Genomic DNA, 21,688 nt, shown 5'->3' with positions numbered 1-21,688 from the left:
AGTGAAAACATTTGATTGGCAGAGAGAGGCATATATATTGCAACAAGTGGTAAACATTGCTGCAGAATGGCCTGTCATAGACGAGTGAAAGCCCCGTTTTCTAGTTACTCTCAAGCTTCAGTTCCTAACTTCTTTGAATGTCCAGCTGCCCACGCAAGGTAATCACCGTGATTTAGAAATATGCATCATATGTTAATGTTAAATGCCGTACCATGCATGCCATACTGACCAAATTCAACAAGAGATTGTTTAATTACCTTCATAAGTTAATGGTAGAGCTTACATTTCTAACTGGAAAGGTTCCGACAACCATAACCACGGATTAATTACTACCAGCCACACAGTGCTTAATTATAGAGAAATCTCGTGTTCTTCTCAAAAAGTGTAGCGTGTGTACGTAGCGGCAATCATCAAAAGATGGAGACCAAAAGAGAAAGGAAATTAGCAGGAACAAGAACTCTATGCATGTACGAATGAAGCACGTAGTTGTACTACGGAGTACTAGATCAACTGCATTGACCATTGCAGATGGAGTAGACGCCGGGCATGCATGCATGCAGCAGCAGAGCGCAGCACTGATCACCCCCCGGCCGTGCGTGTAAATATATTTAACAGGGTCAACACCTCACGACGGACGGATCGTCGTCGGCGCCCATGGATTGCGTACGGGAGTAGCTAGCTCTGCAGTTCCTGCATCTCTTATGCTTCGCTTCGTCTCTGTCCAAGACGCACAATGCAGAGTGATCAACCTTGGGATCAGGCCGGCCTCTGTACAGAATATTCAGCGGGGCGCCCTTGGGGCCGCCCGACCGAAGCTCGCGCGCGGCCGGGCGCATGCACATGGCTGTATATCGATCCGAGGGAGCAAGCAAGCCGGCCCATGATCCGAGGAGCTCCATCAGTGCTCATCATCGATCACCGGTGCCGCGCGCACAAGTCAGCTTGCTGGTGGTAGGCAGCCAACCGATCTCCTCCTCCTATCCTTGCCTCGCCTTGCATGCTGCAGAATCGAATTCTACTCGATCGCCGTAAACAAACAAATATACGCTGCCGTCGATCGTCCGTGTGCGCAAGCTAGCTAGCGGCCTGTGGTTTAGCGGAGAGAATGAGGTCGACGAGGACCCACATGGGGCTCGCATGCAACAGAAATCCTGGATTCGCAGAATTTGTGCCAAGTTACAGTTTCAGGTCGTAGAACAAATCTCGTATATCCTCTGGCGTACTAGCATGCACTTGGGTGGCTCTTAATGCAGTATCCATCGATTGATCATGATCGATCACACCATGTATATGGAAGCTGAAGTGCTGTTTATATTTTTCAGCGCTCTCGTAGCGAGGAAATTTAAGGACTTGTGTAAGAGAAGATGAACTCAGGAGCTGCACGCCTGCACACACCTGCAAATGTTTCTTGCTGAAAGTCCGCACTGTACTGCTAGTCTAGTATGGCTATATTGCACCTGCAGTCAACCCTGCTCTTTTCAACTCTGAGAATGAGTATATAAGTTGACACCTCGGCATCAGTAACGCGACGGGCTCGCTCGATCCACGCACGCGTTCCTATATGGCATCGATCGATGCATCCACTGCTCGTCCACACGTATACGGTGCCTTATCCTTGCAGCACGCCAAGCTAATGACGCCATCTAGCACTAGCTAATATGCCTTGAGACGTTGACTAATTCATAATTAAACCCATGCTCGTAAAAACGGAAATATCTGGAGATCTCTGGGGATTTCTCCACCTAGTAGTACATTTTTGGGGAGAATGCAATCCAGAAAAGAATAAAGCAGACCACGGCGATTCCATCAGCTGGGATGTTCAAGGGCTGGCAGTCCGCAAATATATTGAGCAAGGAGAGTTGATCGCATTTTTAAAAGAACCGGATTTTTACGAGTCTAACCGGAAACCTTACTATGGTGGCGGGAGCCCTATTGCAGGGGTCAAGGTCGTTTACCGTTTGGTTTTATTTCAGTTTCGGCAAAAAAAATTATCGGATGTTCCCGAAGGGACAGTTTCGGCATTTTAAGACTGCGTGCATCTCGTTATGCATGATGCATCGAGATCTAACTGTGTAGTGCGCAGGGGTGTGTATCGGCTTGATATGAAAACAAGTTTTATTAAAACTCTTTTTTGAAAAAAAAATTGTATTTATAGGAGTATATATGTTAGTAGTAGGCCACCCCACACCAGCTACGGTGAAGGTGTAATTAGTTCAGTTCATGTTACGTTGCTTCATTCCTGTTCCGGTCGAATCGTTGGTTCGTTTGCTTGCATGGGTAGCTCTTATTGTAGTGATTTCAAAGGGTGACTTTGACCAGAAGGACTCGATTACTTTACTGGACCTAACCTTTCGTCGCCGACAAACTGGAGGCTAATTCACAGCTTCAACTTTCCTTCCTTTTTTTTAGGGGATTTGCAGCTTCAACTTAGCTTCAGCTTCAAAGGCCCAAAGGCCCAAACTGAGCTACAGAGAGGCTATTTTGCATAAAACGGACCAAAGGCCCAAATTTACACGTACTCATCAAAGGGAGTACGTAAGATAGGCCGAGTCTAAGCCGGACTTTTCTAACTGGGCTGGTTGGAATATCCCCCCCCTTTTTTTTTGCGAGAATGGTTGGAATATCTCCGAACGACGAGGGGTGAAACTGTACTGGATTATCAATGAAGGCCCACTTTTAGGTTTTTGGGTAATTTAGAAGGCCTTGTTATGCTGGGCTTCAAGATCACACAGTTACACACAAGTACACTCTCCGTTTGCTACTAAGTGATTCAAATTTCGTTAAAACAAAAGGTGACTCAAATTCCTCTAAAAAAAATTTGAGTGACTCAAATTTGTCTAGATATGAACGTATTTATAAACTCCTTCCGTCCAACAAAAGATGTCTCAACTTCGTCAAAATTTAAATGTATCTAGACATGACTTAGTGTATAGATGCATTCAAATTTAATCAAAATTGAGACATCCTTTGTTGCACGGAGGAAGTACTAAAATACGTCTAGATACATGTAATATTTCGGTATTTACTGTGGGACGGAGTGTAACACCCCGGACATCGATCCTATCCGGAATATTACTACACTGTGCAAATAAAATTAACTCCTACGAAAAAAACTAGAATTTTCGGCAAAGTCTCCTTGTTTATAATATCTCTCAAATATAACCAGGAAGCTAGAAAGACATGCACGAAGTTCATAATAACTAAATACTCCAATACAAGTAACCAATAAGACTCAAGTGACCAAAGACTAAATCTCACACGAGAATGCAAAAGGGTTCTCTATGCTGGCTGTTTCTCAAGTAAAACAGGAGGTATGAAACTAAAACTTTAATCTTTAATATGTGATATGTGTGCTGTCCAGTGCATAGTGATGCTACTCCCGCCCATGCATGCCACTACTCGGAGTACTTGAAAACCAAATAAAACAAACAACAAGAGAGCAAGAGTGAGTAATCGTTACTCAGCAAAGGACAGTATGGAGCCAAAATAAGAACATTCATCATATTGAAACACAGTCCAAAATAAAGCCATGAAACTCTTTATAAACTTTGTACTTTTTTTGATTGGAGCATTCCGGAATATTCACCGTTAACTTTCTCACCGTCCGCACCGGTATAGTTAAACATGTGAATTACTCACCGACCTAGCTCCAGCTCACCGGAATAGTTACATAATAACTTAACTCACCGACCGCACCGGAATAGTTACCTGTAACTTACTCACCGCCCTGACTTAAAACAAAACCTTCCGATAGCACAAACCCCAAGGAATTCAAATATCAACTCGGATAACCAAACAACGTTGGCAAACAATTTCACAGGGGGCTCGTCATGTACTTGCCTTAATCCCGAAATAGGACGGACAATTAATCCGCAGATTTATGCCTCACACCCGAAACTCCTGGACCTGTGAGGTAAAGCAAGTCTTAATACCAACTCAAATCCTAAGATTTAATAAAAAGAGCTGACAACTAAACATGGCTGGACAAGGCATTTAAACTTAAGCCACAATCTGCTCATTTTATTACTTTTACCAAGACCAACCAAACCAGATTCGTGTCTTGTTTCCAATAAACAGAAAAGTACAGACTTGCCAAACTTGTTATGTACTGATAGCCTTTCTGGTTAAAAGAACAATCCATCTAAAACCTGACATGCTACTGAAACTGACCAAACAAGCCACCTCAATTCGATGCACACAGCTTCTAGCAACAATCGGTTTCAGAGAACCAACAAGCTGAACCCAACAGCAGTGTACTAATTCCAGGGGCTAAACAACCAGCGGCTTGAACTAGCAGTTGATTCAATCGAGCAACAGCAGCTAGAGCAGAACTTGTCAATTCAATTCACTGGAGCGAGTTGCAGCGAGCGAGGAAAATACTTCCAGGCGGCAGAGAAACAGCCCAACTCGTACCTAGCAGCAGCGACGGCGAGCAGCGAGGACTGCAACGACGGCGAGCAGCGAGGACTGCAACCACGGCGGTACCAGCAGCAGGGCAGTCACCAGACAGCAGCAGAGGCGAGCTCGTGACGGCGGCAGCGGCGAACTAACCCTAAGGCGTTGGCGGCTGGGGTTGGGAAAAGAAAGGCTCTCGGCCTTGGGCAGTAAAACAAGGGATTAAACCAAGTTCCCCGATCCTTCTCCGACTCAGGTTCCACACCGCACGACTGGTTTTCTTTTTATTTTTATTTTTCTTTAATTCCAAAATCCAGGGTGCTCCGTCAAATTGATCCGGGCTCCGAAATTGACGAACTAAACCGGGGTCTCCGATTTTCCGTACGACCTGTGATTCGGAAAGTCAAATTTTGGTCAACTCTGTCAGTACAATCTGAAATTAACCTTTATAAAAATTCAGGGTATTACACGGACGGAGTATTTTTTTTCCGAGGAATCTAGCACACATAAGCAATTCATGTAAGTATCGAACATCTACGCCACCACCAGATTAGTGCGTTCGAACCCGACGCGTGTCGTTTCACTTAACATATTAACGTACACGTAGTCATACACTTCAGATAATTATAGCGTATCTCTCAACCACAACATGAAACTGGAAAAATTGAGGAAGTACAGTGCAGTCTTGCTTCCACCGCCGTCGAGCCACACATCGAAGCCGATCGACGACTCTTTCTCTGTCCGCTGGAAGCCACGTTCCATGTATCACTACATGTACATTTCTCCTAAGTCTCGCTGGGATTTCCGACATCATTAAATTGGGTCATACCCCGGCCACTACAGTTTCGCCCACGCATCAGTTTCTCAAATACTACTCCTAGTCCTAGCTGGAGATCTTGAAACTTTCTTACATGCGGAATTTAAGAGTCCTGCACTATTCCTAACCTGCTACCACATCGACCGATCGAACACCGACGTGCACCGGTCCGTCGAGCTAGCTGGGCCATCCGACGGTGACGCGCGCTCTTAATTAACGAGCACGTAGACCGGTCGTCAGGTCAGCCTTTTGCCCTTTTCCAAGCTCAAGGCAAGAGCTACGCACAGCATGCATGCACGAGTTGCGAGTTTTCCACATGCTCGAACGATCTTGGTGATGGGGAAATTAAGAAAGGTCAACGCCGGGCGCGCGTTCTCACGGTAGCCATGCATCGGCCCGGGCCAGGAGTCCAGGACGGACTCCAACGTGGTATATATACTCCACCATCCGTGCATTCCGATTTCAAGAAGAGGCAGAAAGTAAACGACGTTGGCGTTGGACAGGCACTTGCAGCCACCACATGGAACCGTTCGAGCAGCGCTCTCAAAAGTCAACTGAGACCTCTTCTCAACGCCCAAGCAGAGCCACACGAATCGAATAGCCTCTTGCCGAAATTGCTATAGTTATGAGTCGACTAAGATGTTTCTTAGAATGAAGTCCACCAGATTGAAATTGCAACAGGTTAGCTAGCTGCTGCCTCTTTCATTATGCGGAAAATGAACCCATAAGATAAATCATGCCTGGTTATTCGCCAAAAAAAGAGTCTTCCGATCCCATGTTCTGATGGTGTAGCCGTAATTAAATGTTTGTTATGCATGAGATGATATCAGCCAATGCTAGCTACTCCATGCTACCCCTAGATTTGGCAAAACTGTGGATCTAACTTCTGATCTAGTATAACAATTACGTCAGTTGACTTCGATCGATTGGAATTAATAAAGGGGAATTATGCATGCAATTAGTCGTCCAACTAGATCCAGGTGTCAGGTTCCAACAAAAATCGTGTGGGTGCAGACTGCATATATCTTTGAACTGGCAATTTTACCCTTCTCCATCAAAATTCAACTATGGACGCATTACAAAGAGCTTACATGCCTTGAATTATAGCTAGAGAACCGAATATTTTTTTACAAATAGAAAGCCCAATATAACTACTAGTGAAATATCTATATTATTCATGACAAATGTATAATTCTAATAGTTTTCTGTGCCAAATGGAACATTTTAAATTTGACTAACCTATGTCTAAATAGCAACTTCTGTAACCATACGAGTGTATTATTTTTAAACCAACATACATATTACAATAGTAATTCCTCTAGAAAAAATACAAATATACAGGTAACTTATGCTAAAACTACCTTTTTATGCGCAAAAGCAAATGCCATATATTAAATCAACCAACCGACTCTTACATGACCATATTTAAAGTTAAAAAGTTACACACAAGTGCTTGTAGGAAAAAATGCGGCTGGTCTTTCTCTTGCACCCGCCGATGGCGGGCCGTGAGCGAAGTTCGATGTTGCCTCTAGACCTCCGAACCACTTCAGAGGCAGGAAAATATTGTTGACGTACAACAGCCGTAAAGTCGTCGGTCAGAACCATAAAACATGGTGACAGTGATACGAGAACAAGTTGATGTCCTAGAGAAGAAGGCGACTAAGAGAGCTTAGTGACCACCCCAAATCCAGCCATACAGATCTGGAGAGACCTAGCCTCAGTAGCTCCGCGACGAGATCAAAGTTGGCCGACTCACCGGTCGGAGAAGAGGCAACAAGACACGAAGACCAACAATGCACGAGTACAAAGCACAAAGACCGTGTTTAGTTGCAAAGTAAGGTGGAAGGAATGGAACGGTTCTAATTATTATCGGAATGAGTGTTCTACTAGTATAGTTTTTGAGTTATCATATGATTTAGTATATGATTTCATTCAAGCTTTTTATATTTTAGGAACCAGACACGATACAAATCTGAAACGGTTGCATTGCATCGTATCATCTTTTAACAACCAAACACTCCGTAAAAACGACAGCGACTAGGTTTTCACCCTTAGCCGGTGTGCATTGATTTGATACAATCAGTAAAACTACCTAATGTCACATCGACAAGATTGATCATAGCCTTTGAAATGGGATCGAATCCATGAAAGATTCTGAACGCGCACGACTTAAAAACTCAGCACGACAGGTTGGAGCAGATCATATGTTCAGATCAGGTGAACCATTAAACAAGTCAGAATTAGGTGGTCAAAGCCTAAGGTGGGGCACCTAATCCGAGCCGCGGAGCGCACATCTCTAGAGATGGAACATGGCAGCAAGGTCAGAGATCTGAATAAACTACACGGTTACAGAGCTGAGCCAGCGCGAATTCCTGAGCTTCTGCCTGATACAGATTTGTTAATCCCAGCATTTTCCCAGGTCAACAGTTCGAGCCTCCCCACTCTTCCAATCCATCTCCAGCAGAGAGGTTCCTTTGCACTTTGCAGGAAGAGGCATGAGCTTGTGAATATTCGAGGACAACGCCTGGTGCTTGTTTTCCAAGAAAATTGGAGCGAGGTGTAGTGGACACTTCTTAGCAGTACAGATGAACAAATTTTACTTCGGAAACTCTTCGATCGACCCAACAACTCAAGACAACACAATGCTGTAAACAAAATTCGTCTGTCACACACACACATCCACCAAAGAAGAAGAATTTGGCTTATCCTACACAGGTGTAAGCAAGGGTGGAGTTACCGTTTGACTTGCACCAAGCGATCGGCGTTCGGCGGTTAGTAACTTTCGTGATGCACGTGCATGAGTTTACCTAGAATAGATTACAAAACCTGGTAAAAGCTCATGGTTCTCAACGAAAGGTCACGCGGTGAGATGCCATCTTTTTTCCCCTGCGTAAAGAGTACAATCACGAGTTCCCATCCCGCATCGTGAAATTTACCGGTATTTCTTACTTTTGGAGGGAAAAGAAAGTACGCCCGAGCTTACCTGAACTCACCAAAGTCAACCAAACCACAGGCCAATGGATGCACCTTTGAAGTTGCAGCTTGAGATTGAAGCACAACCCTTTCGTCTAAAACCGATCAGGACACGATCCTTACCATCTATTCCCCCGTTCTGGTCATGGGCCCCTACGCATCCTAAGGTTGAAGATCAATCTAATATGAGTTTTATATCACAAAAATTATACGATTTAAAGACTTTAGATGTTGTATTTTCTAATAGTATAATGCTTATGATATAAGAATCATGTTACGTTAGTTAAATCTTCAACCTAGTGATGCGTAGGGGCCCGTATACCGGAACGGAGTAAACCGCTTTAATTTACCTCTATTGATCAAAATCTGATTGATTTTGCGCTGTTATGCCGTTCATGTCTATCAGTCATAAGTCTAAATCTTTAAAGTCTGAACAACTTTAACAAATTTGATTCAAGACAAAACTTGAACAACCATTAATATTTATTAGTCTTTTTAAGTAATATTTATTAGTTTGTACCATGCTCTATAAACTACTCCCTCCGTCCATGTATACCAGGCGCTTTACTTGAACTCCACAGTCCATGTATACCAGGCGCGGTCAGAACTTGCCGTTCTCCTCCCGAAAATACTCTCAGTTTTTACTAAACAATCGGTAAAGTAAAGTGCTTTTCCAGCCCTCCTGACCACTGGCCTCCTGCTCTGCCATCCTTGGTACCTGTGAGATTTTTAAGGCACCTGGTATATTAGGACGGAGGGAGTATGAATTAGGGGTTTAATGCTTCACCAGACATTTGTCTTGACAAAACCTATCACATGTTGTTTTATGAAACATAGAAATTTCTACCGCCAATGGTAAATAAGTGACCTTTCTACACAATTTAGAAATGCGGGGGAGTAATCCCCAAATCTAGCTTGTTGTAAAAAAAACGATTTTGTATAGAAAAAAAAAGTCCACAGGTCTGGCACAGCTCGGATCAGCCTCTGACCCAACCGTGAGCGACTAGTAAACAAAGCGCGGCGGGCCATGTGAGGTGGTGCATGTGAACACCACCAATACGGCCAATCCCCGCGCCTTAAATTAACCGGCGACAACTGCTGCGCCTCCGCAACCCGCGCCCGGCGTCGTCTCCTCCCTCTCTCCAGTCTTCTTCCTTCTAACTTCTTCCCAACCCCGCAGCTAGCAATTAAAAACATTTCCGACTCGCAGACGCGCGCACCGGCCAGACGCCCGCCGATCTCTCTTATATATTCCGCTCCCGCGCCCCACCGGCATTTCGTCAACCCGCGGCGCATTTCGTCGGAAGCGTGCGTCCGTATACGATCACGATCCAATTCCCAGCAGAGAATGGCAGCAATGGCGCCAGCCGAGGTGCCGTCCTACTTCCTCTGCCCGATCTCGCTGCAGCTGATGCGCGACCCGGTCACGCTCCCCACCGGCATCTCCTACGACCGCGCCGCCATCTCGCGCTGGCTCGCCGCGCCCTCGCCCGCGCCCGCGCGCACCTGCCCCGTCACGCGCGAGCCGCTCGCGCCGGAGCTGCAGCTCACGCCCAACCACACCCTCCGCCGCCTCATCGTCTCGTGGATCGCGTCCCTCTCCCCCGGTAAGCACGCCGACGTGGACGACGAGGTGGCCGCCGCGCTGCGACCCGTGCACCGCGAGGAGCTCACTTCGCTGCTGTCCGACGCCGGCAAGGCCCACGCCCAGGTCGGAGCGCTGAAGAAGCTCGGGGAGCTGGTGGCCGAGTGCGAGGACAGGAGAGCGATGCTGGAATCCCAGGACGGGGTGTTCGACGTGCTGTCCCGCGTCCTGACGGGCGCCAGCGCTTGCTCCACGGCGCGGGAGGAGGCCGTCGGGGTCCTCGCCTCGCTCCGGATCCCTCAGCAGGAACTCGTCCGCGTCGTCTCCAGGCACGGCAACCTGGTCGAGTCCCTCACCGCCGTGCTCCGCTCCCCGAACCCCAGGTCACGAGCACACGCCGTGCGGCTCGTGAGGTCCCTGGCCGACGTGGCCGTGCCGGCCTGGATGATCGGGCTCGACCAGGACCTTCTCGCCGAGGTGGTCCGCGTGGTCCGCGGCCGGGACATGCCGGCGCGCGCGACCAAGGCGGCGCTCCACGCGCTCTCCGCGCTGTGCCCGTACGGCAGGAACCGCGTCAAGATCGTGGGCGCCGGGGCCGTGGCGGCGCTCGTGGAGCTGCTGCTGGACGAGCCCGAGAGGCGCGTGTGCGAGCTCGCGCTGGCCGTGCTGGACCGGCTGTGCACGTGCGCCGAGGGCCGCGCCGAGCTGGTGGCGCACGCGGCGGGCGTGGCCGTGGTGGGGAAGAAGGTGCTCCGGGTGTCCGAGGCGGCGACCGAGCGGGCGGTGCGCGTGCTCCGCTCCGTGGCGCGGCACGCGGCCACGCCCGCCGTGCTGCAGGAGATGGCGCAGGCGGGAGTCGTGGGCAAGCTGTGCCTGGCGATGCGGTCGGAGCTGTGCGGGGTCAAGACCAAGGAGAAGGCGCACGAGGTGCTCAAGCTGCACTCCAGGGTCTGGAGGAGCTCGCCCTGCCTGTCTCCCAAGTTCTTGGCGCTCTACCCGTCGTGATCATCCATTACTCCCGTCTTGTTCATCGGAATGCATCTGTTTATTCATTGTTCTTTTTTTTTGTTGCAACAATTTTGTTTCTAATTTCTTTGGATTCGGAGGGCATGGATTGTGCCTGCAGAAGAGAAATACTACTCCACATGACTACATGAATACTGGGCCTTTTGATTGCTCATCCGTCCACATGACTACATACTGGGCAACAATTTTGTTTCAAATTTTGTTTCAAATTTCTTTGGAGGACAGTCCCATTAATTTGTTTGATCGGCGCTTATATCCCAAGCAACTATGCAGCCGTCCGACTCGCTGCAATTTTTTGTGCGATCGGGGGTCCGACGTGCACGAGATTGACAGCACAGTTAGGGTCGCAACTCGCAAGACGGAGTGGCCGATAACGTCACTTAATTAAGGTTAGCGTCCCGGTCGGGAATGTTCACCGGAGATGGTCGCGAGCTTAAATTTGAGCGCCATATGGCTGGTCGGCGATCGTCAAAGATGATTCAGGTCGCGTGTTAACTAGAGCCACCTTTTGTTTTATTAGAGGATTAGCTATATTTCATGATTTTTTTAACTGCAATTTGCTACTTTCATGTTGCTCGTGCTAATTTTGGCTGATATTCTGATTAAACCTTATTTTACACCCGGTTGGAATTTGATCAAAATCATTTGTTCAGGTCCAAGGCTGGGTTGTGCCACGATCTCTAAAATATGGATGTCACGCGAAAACAGTGATCCCGTTGCCATTTTCTAAAGCTGTGAATGCCTAAACTTCCCTCTTGCTTCTTTTGCGAGGAAACTTTGGCGTCGGTTAGACCCTCTGGCCTCTGCCTTCCTCATGGAGATGATGATCGCAAAAATGACATGAAACCTAATTTCTCAGTGGCAATATGAAATACTCCGTATTTGATTTTCCAACGGCAGAAACTGGAGCTCGCACATTCGGGACTCGTCTCTTTTGTCCGCGAAGCCCACGTTTTATTTTCTTTCTTTTCCGAGGGAATCCAAGAAGCCCACGTTGGTACTGACTTCTTGAAGCCCAGCATAGCAATCTGGACCTATCGTTTTCTCCTGAAACTATCTGGGCTCGGTCTCGGTGTATCTTTAGGCCTGCGATCTCCCTTAATAAAAGAAACTTTAGGCCTGCAAAGCTCGTTACGTTGGGAAATACCGAGTCATCCTCTCTCCATCTTCCCGGTGGAGACTCCACCGTCCACCCTATCCCTTGTGCGGCACATGCGTCCAGCAAAGCAAAAGCTGCAGCCGGCGGCTACAATTCGACCTCGCTGTCGCGTGACGTACAATTATACTACACCTTGTACATTAGCTGTCCAATCCAAGCACACTGACAGATTGATTTGGTTCCATTATTATATCTTCATTACCCGCCATATTTGACCTCCCGATGGTAAAATAGAGAGTTCAACATCAAACTGGCCAGTCCTGCAAATTTGTCAACTGCAAGCATCAACAGCAAGCACCCCGTCGGAAAACCCCCGCCCTCCAGTCCATTGCCAAATCGCTCCTCACATCAGAGCATCAGATCGATGGACACTATGAGCGGCGGCATGCACGTCGTGATGCTGCCATGGCTGGCCTTCGGCCACATACTCCCCTTCACCGAGTTCGCCAAGCGCGTGGCCCGGCAGGGCCACCGGGTCACCCTCTTCTCCACGCCGCGGAACACGCGCCGTCTCATCGACATCCCCGAGGGCCTCGCCGCCCGCATCCGCGTCGTGGACATCACGCTGCCGCGCGTCGAGCGCCTGCCGGAGCACGCCGAGGCGAGCTTCGACCTCCCTTCCGACGACCTCCGCCCGTGCCTCCGGCGCGCCTACGACGCCGCCTTCCAGCGCGAGCTCTCGCGCCTGCTCCACGAGGATCAGACTCCGCGGCCAGACTGGGTGCTCATCGACTACGCGGCGTACTGGGCTCCCGAGGTCGCGGCGAGGCACGGCGTGCCGTGCGCGTTCCTCAGCCTGTTCGGTGCCGCGGCGCTGGGCTTCTTCGGCACCCCGGACGCGCTCACGGGCACCGGGGAGCACGCCAAGACGGAGCCGGCCCACTTCACGGTCGTCCCGGAATACGTCCCCTTCCCGACCACCGTGTGCTACCGCGGGTACGAGGCGCGCGAGATGTTCGAGCCGGGAATGGTGCCCGACGACTCCGGCGTGTCGGAGGGCTACCGGTTCGCCAAGTCCATCGAGGGCTCCCAGCTCGTGGGCATCAGGAGTAGCGTGGAGATCGAGCCGGAGTGGCTGCAGCTGCTCGGCCAGCTCTACCAGAAACCCGTGATCCCGGTCGGCCTCTTCCCTCCTCCGCCACAGCAAAACATCTCCGGCCACGAGGAGACGCTGCGTTGGCTGGACGGGCACGCGCCGAGCACCGTCGTGTACGCGGCCTTCGGCAGCGAGGCGAAGCTGACGAGCGCGCAGCTGCGGAGAATCGCGCTGGGTTTGGAGCAGTCCGGGCTGCCGTTCGTCTGGGCATTCAGGGAGCCGGCGGACGGCGCGGACGGGTGCTGCTTACCGGAAGGGTTCGAGGAGCGAGTCGAGGGGCGCGGGCTCGTGTGCCGAGGCTGGGTGCCGCAGGTGAGGTTCCTGGCACACGGATCGGTGGGCGGGTTCTTGACGCACGCCGGGTGGAACTCCATCGCCGAGGGCCTCGCGCGGGGCGTCAGGCTCGTGCTGCTACCGCTCATCTTCGAGCAGGGCCTCAACGCCAGGCATCTGGTGGACAAGAAGGTCGGCGTCGAGGTGGCGCGGGACGAACAGGACGGGTCCTTCGCGGCCCAAGACATCGCCGCGGCTCTGAGGAAGGTCATGGTGGATGACGAAGGCGAGGTGTCCGGGGCTAAGGTCAGGGAGCTCGCCCAAGTGTTCGGAGATGACGAGGTGAATGATCAGTGCGTGCGAGATTTTCTCAGTCACCTGTCGGAGTACAGCAGAAAGAAGAAGGATAATGCCATTGCAGTGTAGGACTGGGCGATACTTGTGCCGCTTCAGGTTACGGCAGAAAGAAGAAGGATAATGTCATGGAGTAGGTAGGATTGGATGATACCTCTCTGGCTTTGCCTTTGTAGGTAGGATTGGATGACATACTCTTGCCGTTTCAGGTTACGCCGTAGGTTGTATTGTAGCAAATTCATGTTCTGAAGTCAAGTAAGGAAGCATTGTACTACTGTATATCCATTTTCCTGAATTGATTGTTGTTGCAGCCCAATAAACAGCGATGTTCGGTCGACAAGAAAATCAAACATGTGTGTGCAGCCAGCCAAGGCCAACTTCGGAGTAATTAGAAGCAGCAACCACGGTTCAGGAATCAGGACACGGAAAAAGCAAAAAAGCGTAAGCGATGGGCCGCAGCTGTTGCACGAGCCCGTGTGATAAAAACGAGAGGTTCCTTTCCTATAAAAAATGTTCTCAAAAAGAAAAAAATGAGGCAGGAGTTTTTTGAGCTACATGTGCAAACCAGCATTTTCGGTTACGCGAACAGATGGCTGTTTTTTTTCCAGCACTATGAATTACTGGTATTAAAAAATTAATCTCTTTCCATGTATAAAAAGTACAGAAAAAGTTGAAATATGCCTATTTTATTTTCTATATGCCAATGTGATCATGTGGATTTTTTTTATTGGGATCGTTTAAAAAAAGTTTATTTTTTAATTCGGATTATTGATGGCAGTATTTGAGAAACACATGATGCCGCGTCGGCATAGCAATAATCAAGGCAGTCCAAAGATAGGACCAGATCACATAGTAGAGCCGGAGACGTATCGGCTCACCGCAGAAGCGCAGAACTCCAACACGGACTTTCGCCTGGTCACCCACTGCAACCGGGTCCCATATCCCTCTGCAGGAATCGTTTTTTCCCCGTACGCATCCCGTTCGGCTCAGCTCTCCTGCGGCGATCGATTGCATCACGCATCGCAGAGGCCACCACCACACTCGCGTCGGCGCGGCACAGATCAGATCCCGTCCCCGGCGGCCATGGCCGAGCGCTTCGACCTCCAGAGCAGGCACGGCAAGTCCCGCGTCCGCGTGTCCCGCGTGTGGCGCCGCCCCGCCGCGGCCGGCGGCCACCTCTTCGTCGAGTGGAGTGTCGCCGTGAGCGTCGTCTCCGACTGCCTCCCCTCCTACACCTCCGACGACAACTCCGCCATCGTCGCCACCGATTCAATCAAGAACACCGTACGTTCGCCCTCTGCCCCGCGGATCCCCACCGTAGTATCAGTACCGTACTTTCGAGGTCTGGTTATTCATCCGGTACTGCTTTTGTTTCATCAAATCAGGTGTATGTGAAGGCCAAGGAGTGCACGGAGGTTGTCTCCATGGAGGAATTCGCGGTTATCCTTGGAAGGCATTTCACCTCCTTGTACCCTCAGGTAGGGAATGGTGGGCGGGGATTGTTTACGGATTTGCTTCTGCTGGGGGGAAAGGTGTGATCCTCATGTATATTTTTGGTGTATTCGTGTTTGGGCAGGTCTCAGAGGCTTCGGTGTCAATCGTGGAGCGCCCATGGGAGCGTGTGGTTGTCGATGGGAAACCTCATTCACATGGTGAGAAGTGTTCCCTCTCTTGTGCCGTTTAATTGTGCCGCCTTAGGAAAAGGTGTTTTTGCGAAGCATACATTCATTTCAGTGAAAATCACTTCAGTTGTTCTTGGGTAGTAATAATAGGGCCTGCTCTTGAGTGCATTGTAGGGATTACACATTCCTGTATCGCCTAACTTGCTTATGGTTTTTATATGAAAGAACTTGAAACGATGTGACAATAGCCTCACCCTCTTGTTTGTATCAGTGGCTACCTGCCATAGAAGTTTTGGGCCCTTCATCAGTAAATCCTCGCCCACCTCCATTTCCATGTGCAATTAAAAATTTAAAACGAGTTGCGGCTGTTGTGGGCCAGTAGGAAGTTATGATGAACTATGTTTCTCTTTTCCATATTTTCGGACACACTGCCGTCATTTTGAATAGTCACTTAGCTACAATTTATGCACTGACTTGAGAAAAAATAATAAAGATTATACCAGCAGCAGCAGTTCGAGTAAAGACAGAGACAGAGAGTAGGTTAGATACCACAAGCCCTTGGCAATGCTTATTTACAAGCAGCATCAGTTGAAGTAAAGATAGAGACAAGGGAGAGTAGGTTAGATACTGCAAGCCCTTGGCAATGCTTATTTATCAACGACTTATCCATCGCTATACACTGTGTTGCCAATTGCCAACAGACATAATGTTGCTTTTATCTAGCATGAGGAGGCTCAGTGATAATCATGCATGTTTTTGGCCCAGGTAGGGTTCATAGTAAGTGGATTTAACGTTCTCATCTCCAGTCGGCACAGAGAAGTGCACACTTATTTTGGTACACTTTTTTTTTTGCCTTTCTGATGTTCTGAAAACTCTCTTCCAACTATTGAAATATATTTTGCTTGTTACTAGAGGACAGAGCCAGGCCAATATTAGTTTATATATGGTACTTTAAACATAATTTCATACTGTCGTCATCCTGTTCACAAGATGGATGGTGCGGTGCAAACAGTACCATCTGTGTCTTTTTATCATTAAGCATAGATTCCTAGTATGGTCCACTGATAGTCCAAAAGGAGGGATACGAGAATGAATCAGATTTTTTTTCTTAACTTCCAGAATTATTTTTCTTTTGAGTCTTGACACATAAGTTCCCAGCTGAATGACACTTGTGGTAAATATCTCGCATGTTAGCATATACATACTGCTAAATATCTCTCTCCAAAAAACAATTCTACTGCCAAATGTCACATATGTAATCTCTAACTTTACATGTTTCTTCGTAGGGTTCAAACTTGGTGCTGAAAAGCACAGCACAGAGGTCACCGTGAAGAAGTCTGGAAGCCTGCTTATAAATTCTGGGATACTAGGGTACTCACTGTTAAAGACCACTCAGGTATTTATTTTACTTATTTTTCTTGGTCCTCAGGCCACAATTATGCAACCATATATTCCTGGATCTCTGATTGAGTCGATTTAGTATTGTAAAAAGCAGCACGTTAGTTTTACTTGATTTCAGTGAAGGTCGCTTCACAGTACATAGTTGCGTAACTTATGCCTTGTGATATGATAGATATTTATTGGAGATATTTAGAAGGAAGATATATGTGGCCTTACTAGATGCTACCTTTTCCCCTTTGGTTGCATGGGTTGTGACATAGTCCTCGTAGAAGACCATTGAATTAGGAGTGGACTTGTAAGCTCTTCTACTCATGCTTCTGGTTATAGAATGCAACATGTCAGCAAGCTGGTTCTTTTTAGCTGAAGAAGTGTCACCAAAGCAAAATAATTTAACTATTTAAGTTCCAGTAAAGTACTAAAGTATAAAAGAAAGGCAAACAAAAGTTTTAACTGAAACATAATTGTTATACTCAAGTATTACAGAACCAGGCTGCAACTGCAAGTAACAAATGCTAAATTTTCACCTTGTCTATCTCAGTCTGGATTTGAAGGATTCGTGAGGGACCGCTACACACTTCTTCCAGAAACAAGAGAAAGAATTGTAGCAACAGAAGTAACTGCTTGGTGGAGGTGTGGACTCTTCTCTTCTGCCTGAGAAATCCTATTTTCCACAATGCTGACAGCTATTCAATCCTTTATTATTTTCATTAATCATTCTTAAATTCCAAAGCAATAACATAAAATTAATACAGTACTATAATTATTTTGAACTGTCTCTTGTATTTCCAGTGGATAGCATTTATGTTGCTGTTCATCCTAGACAAACGTAATTCTTTACATATACTGTTACAATTATCTTTTGGGATCTCAAGCTATTAGGAGCTCATGTTGCAATCGTGGTTGAAATGACAAAAACATGCAAGAATTCACTCTGTTGTTTATCGTCATGTTTTCCCTTTTTATCCTTTGAATCCAGGTATCCATTCGAACATATTTCCCAGCTCCCATCAAAGCCATTTTGCTTCACACAAAGATACCAGGATGTAAAGAAAGTTCTCGCAGACACATTCTTTGGTCCTCCTGACGTTGGAGTGTATAGTCCATCGGTGCAGAATACATTATACCTCATGGCTAAAGAAGTTCTTACCAGGTTTTTAACTTTGAGATTTTGCTATTAACTTGTTATCTGCTGTAGCTTTTCCCATCCATGTTTGGCCCTTACTTTAATGTATGCACTAAATATATAATGTCAATTTCAAGGTTCCCAGACATATCATCTGTTCAGCTTAGGATGCCGAACCTCCACTTTCTACCTGTGAACTTATCAGGCAAAGAAAATCCAGGATTGGTGAAGGTGAGAAAAATGCCTAACCACACTGTTCTACTCGCCTCCCCTCTGTCCTCTGTTTCATACTTTGTTCTTGTGGTTAATTATGGATCTCTGAATCATGTACTCCCTCCGATCCATAATAAGTGTGTGGGATTTAGTACAAAGTTTGTACAACTTTGTACTAAATCCCTACAAATCCCTGACACTTTGGATTGGGGGGAGTAATTAGCAATAGTGGTCCAAAACATTCGTGAGGCCTGTTTGTGTTTTGTTTTATGCGGGGCATTGCAACATTAGTTCCCCCAGAAGTTTCATATCTTACCCACTTTAACTGAATTATTTCTGTGCTACAGTTTGCTGATGATGTGTACATGCCCACTGATGAACCACATGGAACCATTGAAGCAACGTTGAGCCGTGCCAACTCAAAGTTGTAACTTCTTTTTTTTTTCCTTTGTTGTGAGGAAAAACTGTAACTTCAATCGGGGAGGTGGCAAAGCTCATGATTTGATTTTGGTTTCTTCAAGGTAAAAGATCTGCAATAAACAGCGACAGGAAAAAAAAAAGCTAGCACAACCCCATGTTAAAAGGAAATAAGTAAACTTTGCGTGTGTTCAGCTAAACGACTTCCACCATTGTAAATGTTGTACACAGTACACTGTTTGTTTCGTTGTATGAAATCTGCAATATACCTTCTACTTTCCTCATCTTGATTCTCAGTTGCGATTTGCAGTAGGTGGAAAAGAAACACTACGTGACACTTGGCGTCGAGCAAGCAAGCTGCTTTGTTGCTCTGCCATCATGTCCAAGTCCAGTGTCCCGATTAAGATGTTTTCGCTCTTATCCTATCGAGCCTTGGGACCATTGCCCCATCCTTATCCGCCAGAATTGTCCAATTTCATGACTCGTGTCCAATCTCCTTACTCGTCATCCAGTCTTGTCATCCGAGCGTAGGTTCCACTCACCGTGCGGTCAAAGCAAAGTATCTGCACCCACACTGAGATTTCTAGACGCTGTCCACGCTCTCGTCCTACAGTTGCCAGTGCCTAGTAGCACTGGCATCTGTCAGGTTTTCTTTTGTACAGTTGCCTGTGATCCTGGGCGGTCACACGACCTGACGGTAAACCCACCCACGTCCCTCAATGATTTAAGAGAGGCTCTCCAGCTAGTTTACTCGGACAGCGTTCTTGATATTTTGCCAAGGTAGCAGCTCAGCTAGCAACAACAAGAGCTCCTGCATCGACCTAGATCTCCATCTCCTTGAGTCCAAGATGCTGGATAAGCTGTGGGACGACGTGGTAGCCGGGCCTCGCCCGGAGACGGGCCTCGAAAAGCTCCGCAGGGTCGCCGCCACCCAACCTCTTGCCATCAACAAAGGTAGCTTAGTCTTATGTACTCATGAGCTTCGCTAGAATGGTCTGTCGATCTGTTGGAGAACTGAAGAAAGCTAAGAACGTGACCGAAAGCACCACGAAAAGATTTAACGTCTGCAGGTTTAGCTACTGATTGTAACCCGTTCTTTGAGTAATAAAGCTCCCTTTTCCCAAAACAAAAAAGATTTAACATGTGCATAAGAACTAGAGCCAAGAACTAACGGCTGTGATCACTACAAATTAGTACTGTATTTGTTTGGTAATTTTATTTTTTTGACTTGGTGTTTACTCTTGGAGGGTGAATTTAATGGATGTCGAATTGCATGGCATGTTTGTTTTAAGATGTGGGCGGACTCGAGGCGAGCAAGTCGATGCCGACGACCCCGACCACGCCGGTGACTCCGTCGTCGTCACGCGGCAGCAACGTCTGGCGGAGCGTGTTCCACCCGGGGAGCAACCTGGCAACCAAGAGCATCGGCGCCAACCTCTTCGACCGCCCGCAGCCCAACACCCCCACCGTTTATGACTGGTACGCCGTACGCCGACGCTAGTGCTCCTCTCTTCATATTACGATTATGAAATTCCTCTGCTTCATCTAGATACTAGTACTAGCAGAGCATATCGCTGTCACCTGTCGCTGCAAATTAAACGGCAGGGCTGAAGAAAGCTTGATAGTGAATCTACGATGAAATCAGTTGCAATTGCAGTATTTATAGTTTTTTTTTTTGAAACGGACAGGGAGTTCCTGTGTTTGTAGTTTAGAATTCAAAGCACCACAGGCCTGTAAACCATGGAATGACGTTGGCGGCTTTTGATTTTTTGAACAGGCTTTACAGCGACGAGACCAGGACCAGGAGCAACCACCGCTGAATGGAAGCTGTACGTCCGATCGTAGAAGGCACAGAGTGGTGAATAACCTTCTGATACGGAGGTTATCTAATACGGAGTGGTACTACCATGCGTACATACTTTGCTTTCCGAGGCCGTGTGTTGTTTGTCCTAGCTTTAGCTGCTGCTGGTGCTGCGCTTGTAGCTTGGCCTTTGCCCTTTGTCCTGTTTTATCCCAGTTTGCTGGCTGTTCAACGCTGAAGGTGAACGAGTGCCATGCCTGTAGTGTGTGTATGACTCATGTGTAAATTCGCGCTATGACTCATGTTTAATTGCCTATGTTAAGACAATAATAACAGCCGGAGAGCATGTTTAAGATCAAATTATGTACTCGCATATGCAAATTTCCGTCAGTTAATTTCGGAACGAAGAGCGTACTATCGCTGAAAAAATACAGCCAAATAAAGAAAAGAAGAAAATAAGATGTCTCGTTGGTTTTGTGAGCCCAGAGAGCCCGCGATATGCTGTGGAACAACCCAAACACGCTAAACCTACAAGTACACTCCTCCCACTACTACATTTACGAGCGTGGCATAGAGTTCGCGGCGTAACTCTCATTCAGACATGTGTGCTATACGACATGGGCCTTGAATATGGGCTATACGACATGCTGTATGGGCCTTATCGTATGTGTATGTTGTATGGGCCTTGAATATGGGCTATACGACATGTCCGCTCGCTCACATGTAACTGTGACCCCTCTAAACAAAAACGTAACTGTGACCCAACAAGACTCTCGCTGTTCGTGGTGATTCTGATGGACGAAAACAGAACATGACCGACCAAGTTTCTCAATGTTTGTTCCATCAGAAGAGGCTTCCCCACCGAAAATGCCGATCAGGACCCGAGCTGCTGGCATCGCGTTATCCTCGTCGTTACTAACGCCTGGAGATCCAGAAAACTAGGCCCACGCGCATGTATTCACCACCGGCCCAGCTCATATTTAGTTCGTATTCAGCAGGCCACCAACGGTGGCTTGGCCCATGTTCCACTGGTCTCATCCCGGTCTTCTCGTGCCCGCATCTGTGGCCTTCCCGTGCCCGCATCTGTAAGTTGGATCAAACGCGTGGGATCCAAAAAGGCCCATCTATGAGTTGGACCAAAGGCGTTGCAATTAAAACAACTCAAACATAACCCCACCCCCTACCCACTCGACGCCTCCAGTCTCTCCCACATGAACTCACCGCAACGGGATCCGCCGCCGCCCAGAAGAACCGGCCAGGAATCACCGCGACCGTCTCTTCCTACGACGCTGCATCTCCTACCTTCCCGGGATCGGGAATCGCCGCCACCTGCTTCGCCATAAGGAGAATTGATTCTTCTCATCTTCCGCTGTGGCCACAGCCTGTTCTTCTCCTCTTCCGCCGCGGTGGGCTCGAGGGGCGAGTCAGATCTG

The 21,688-nt window shown here is 47.8% G+C and overlaps 4 protein-coding genes and 1 long non-coding RNA gene across 5 annotated transcripts; 4 read left to right on the top strand and 1 right to left on the bottom strand.

The window, feature by feature from the left end:
- Nucleotides 1–3,517: 3,517 nt before the first annotated feature.
- On the bottom strand, nt 3,518–4,593 carry LOC106866153. Its single transcript, XR_001406077.2, has 2 exons — nt 4,414–4,593; nt 3,518–3,906 (listed from the first exon to the last, which is right to left on the bottom strand). It is a non-coding gene; the product is annotated as an uncharacterized LOC106866153 (long non-coding RNA).
- Nucleotides 4,594–9,075: 4,482 nt separating this feature from the next.
- Nucleotides 9,076–10,922, top strand: LOC100820988 (E3 ubiquitin-protein ligase PUB23). The gene has a single exon (XM_003564637.4). It carries the CDS (start codon nt 9,534–9,536, stop codon nt 10,773–10,775), a length of 1,242 nt encoding a protein of 413 aa, XP_003564685.1. The 5' UTR covers nt 9,076–9,533; the 3' UTR covers nt 10,776–10,922.
- Nucleotides 10,923–11,958: 1,036 nt separating this feature from the next.
- LOC100846796 (putative UDP-rhamnose:rhamnosyltransferase 1) lies at nt 11,959–14,013 on the top strand. Its single transcript, XM_003564636.4, has one exon. The coding sequence runs from the start codon at nt 12,320–12,322 to the stop codon at nt 13,748–13,750; it is 1,431 nt and encodes a 476-aa protein (XP_003564684.1). The 5' UTR covers nt 11,959–12,319; the 3' UTR covers nt 13,751–14,013.
- A 578-nt stretch (nt 14,014–14,591) lies between these two features.
- Nucleotides 14,592–18,738, top strand: LOC100845980 (uricase). The gene is made up of 8 exons (XM_003564633.4): nt 14,592–14,962; nt 15,064–15,156; nt 15,255–15,330; nt 16,587–16,696; nt 17,240–17,331; nt 17,678–17,851; nt 17,962–18,055; nt 18,385–18,738. The coding sequence occupies exons 1-8, from the start codon at nt 14,762–14,764 to the stop codon at nt 18,466–18,468; spliced, it is 924 nt and encodes a 307-aa protein (XP_003564681.1). The 5' UTR covers nt 14,592–14,761; the 3' UTR covers nt 18,469–18,738.
- A 440-nt stretch (nt 18,739–19,178) lies between these two features.
- Nucleotides 19,179–20,615, top strand: LOC100845674 (dormancy-associated protein 1). Its single transcript, XM_003564632.4, has 3 exons — nt 19,179–19,408; nt 19,747–19,933; nt 20,232–20,615. The coding sequence occupies exons 1-3, from the start codon at nt 19,303–19,305 to the stop codon at nt 20,272–20,274; spliced, it is 336 nt and encodes a 111-aa protein (XP_003564680.1). The 5' UTR covers nt 19,179–19,302; the 3' UTR covers nt 20,275–20,615.
- The last annotated feature ends 1,073 nt before the right edge of the window (nt 20,616–21,688 follow it).

This window comes from Brachypodium distachyon, chromosome 2 (genome assembly GCF_000005505.3).
Source record: "Brachypodium distachyon strain Bd21 chromosome 2, Brachypodium_distachyon_v3.0, whole genome shotgun sequence".
Lineage (NCBI taxonomy): Eukaryota > Viridiplantae > Streptophyta > Magnoliopsida > Poales > Poaceae > Brachypodium > Brachypodium distachyon.
This window is presented reverse-complemented; position numbering and strand designations above follow the sequence as displayed.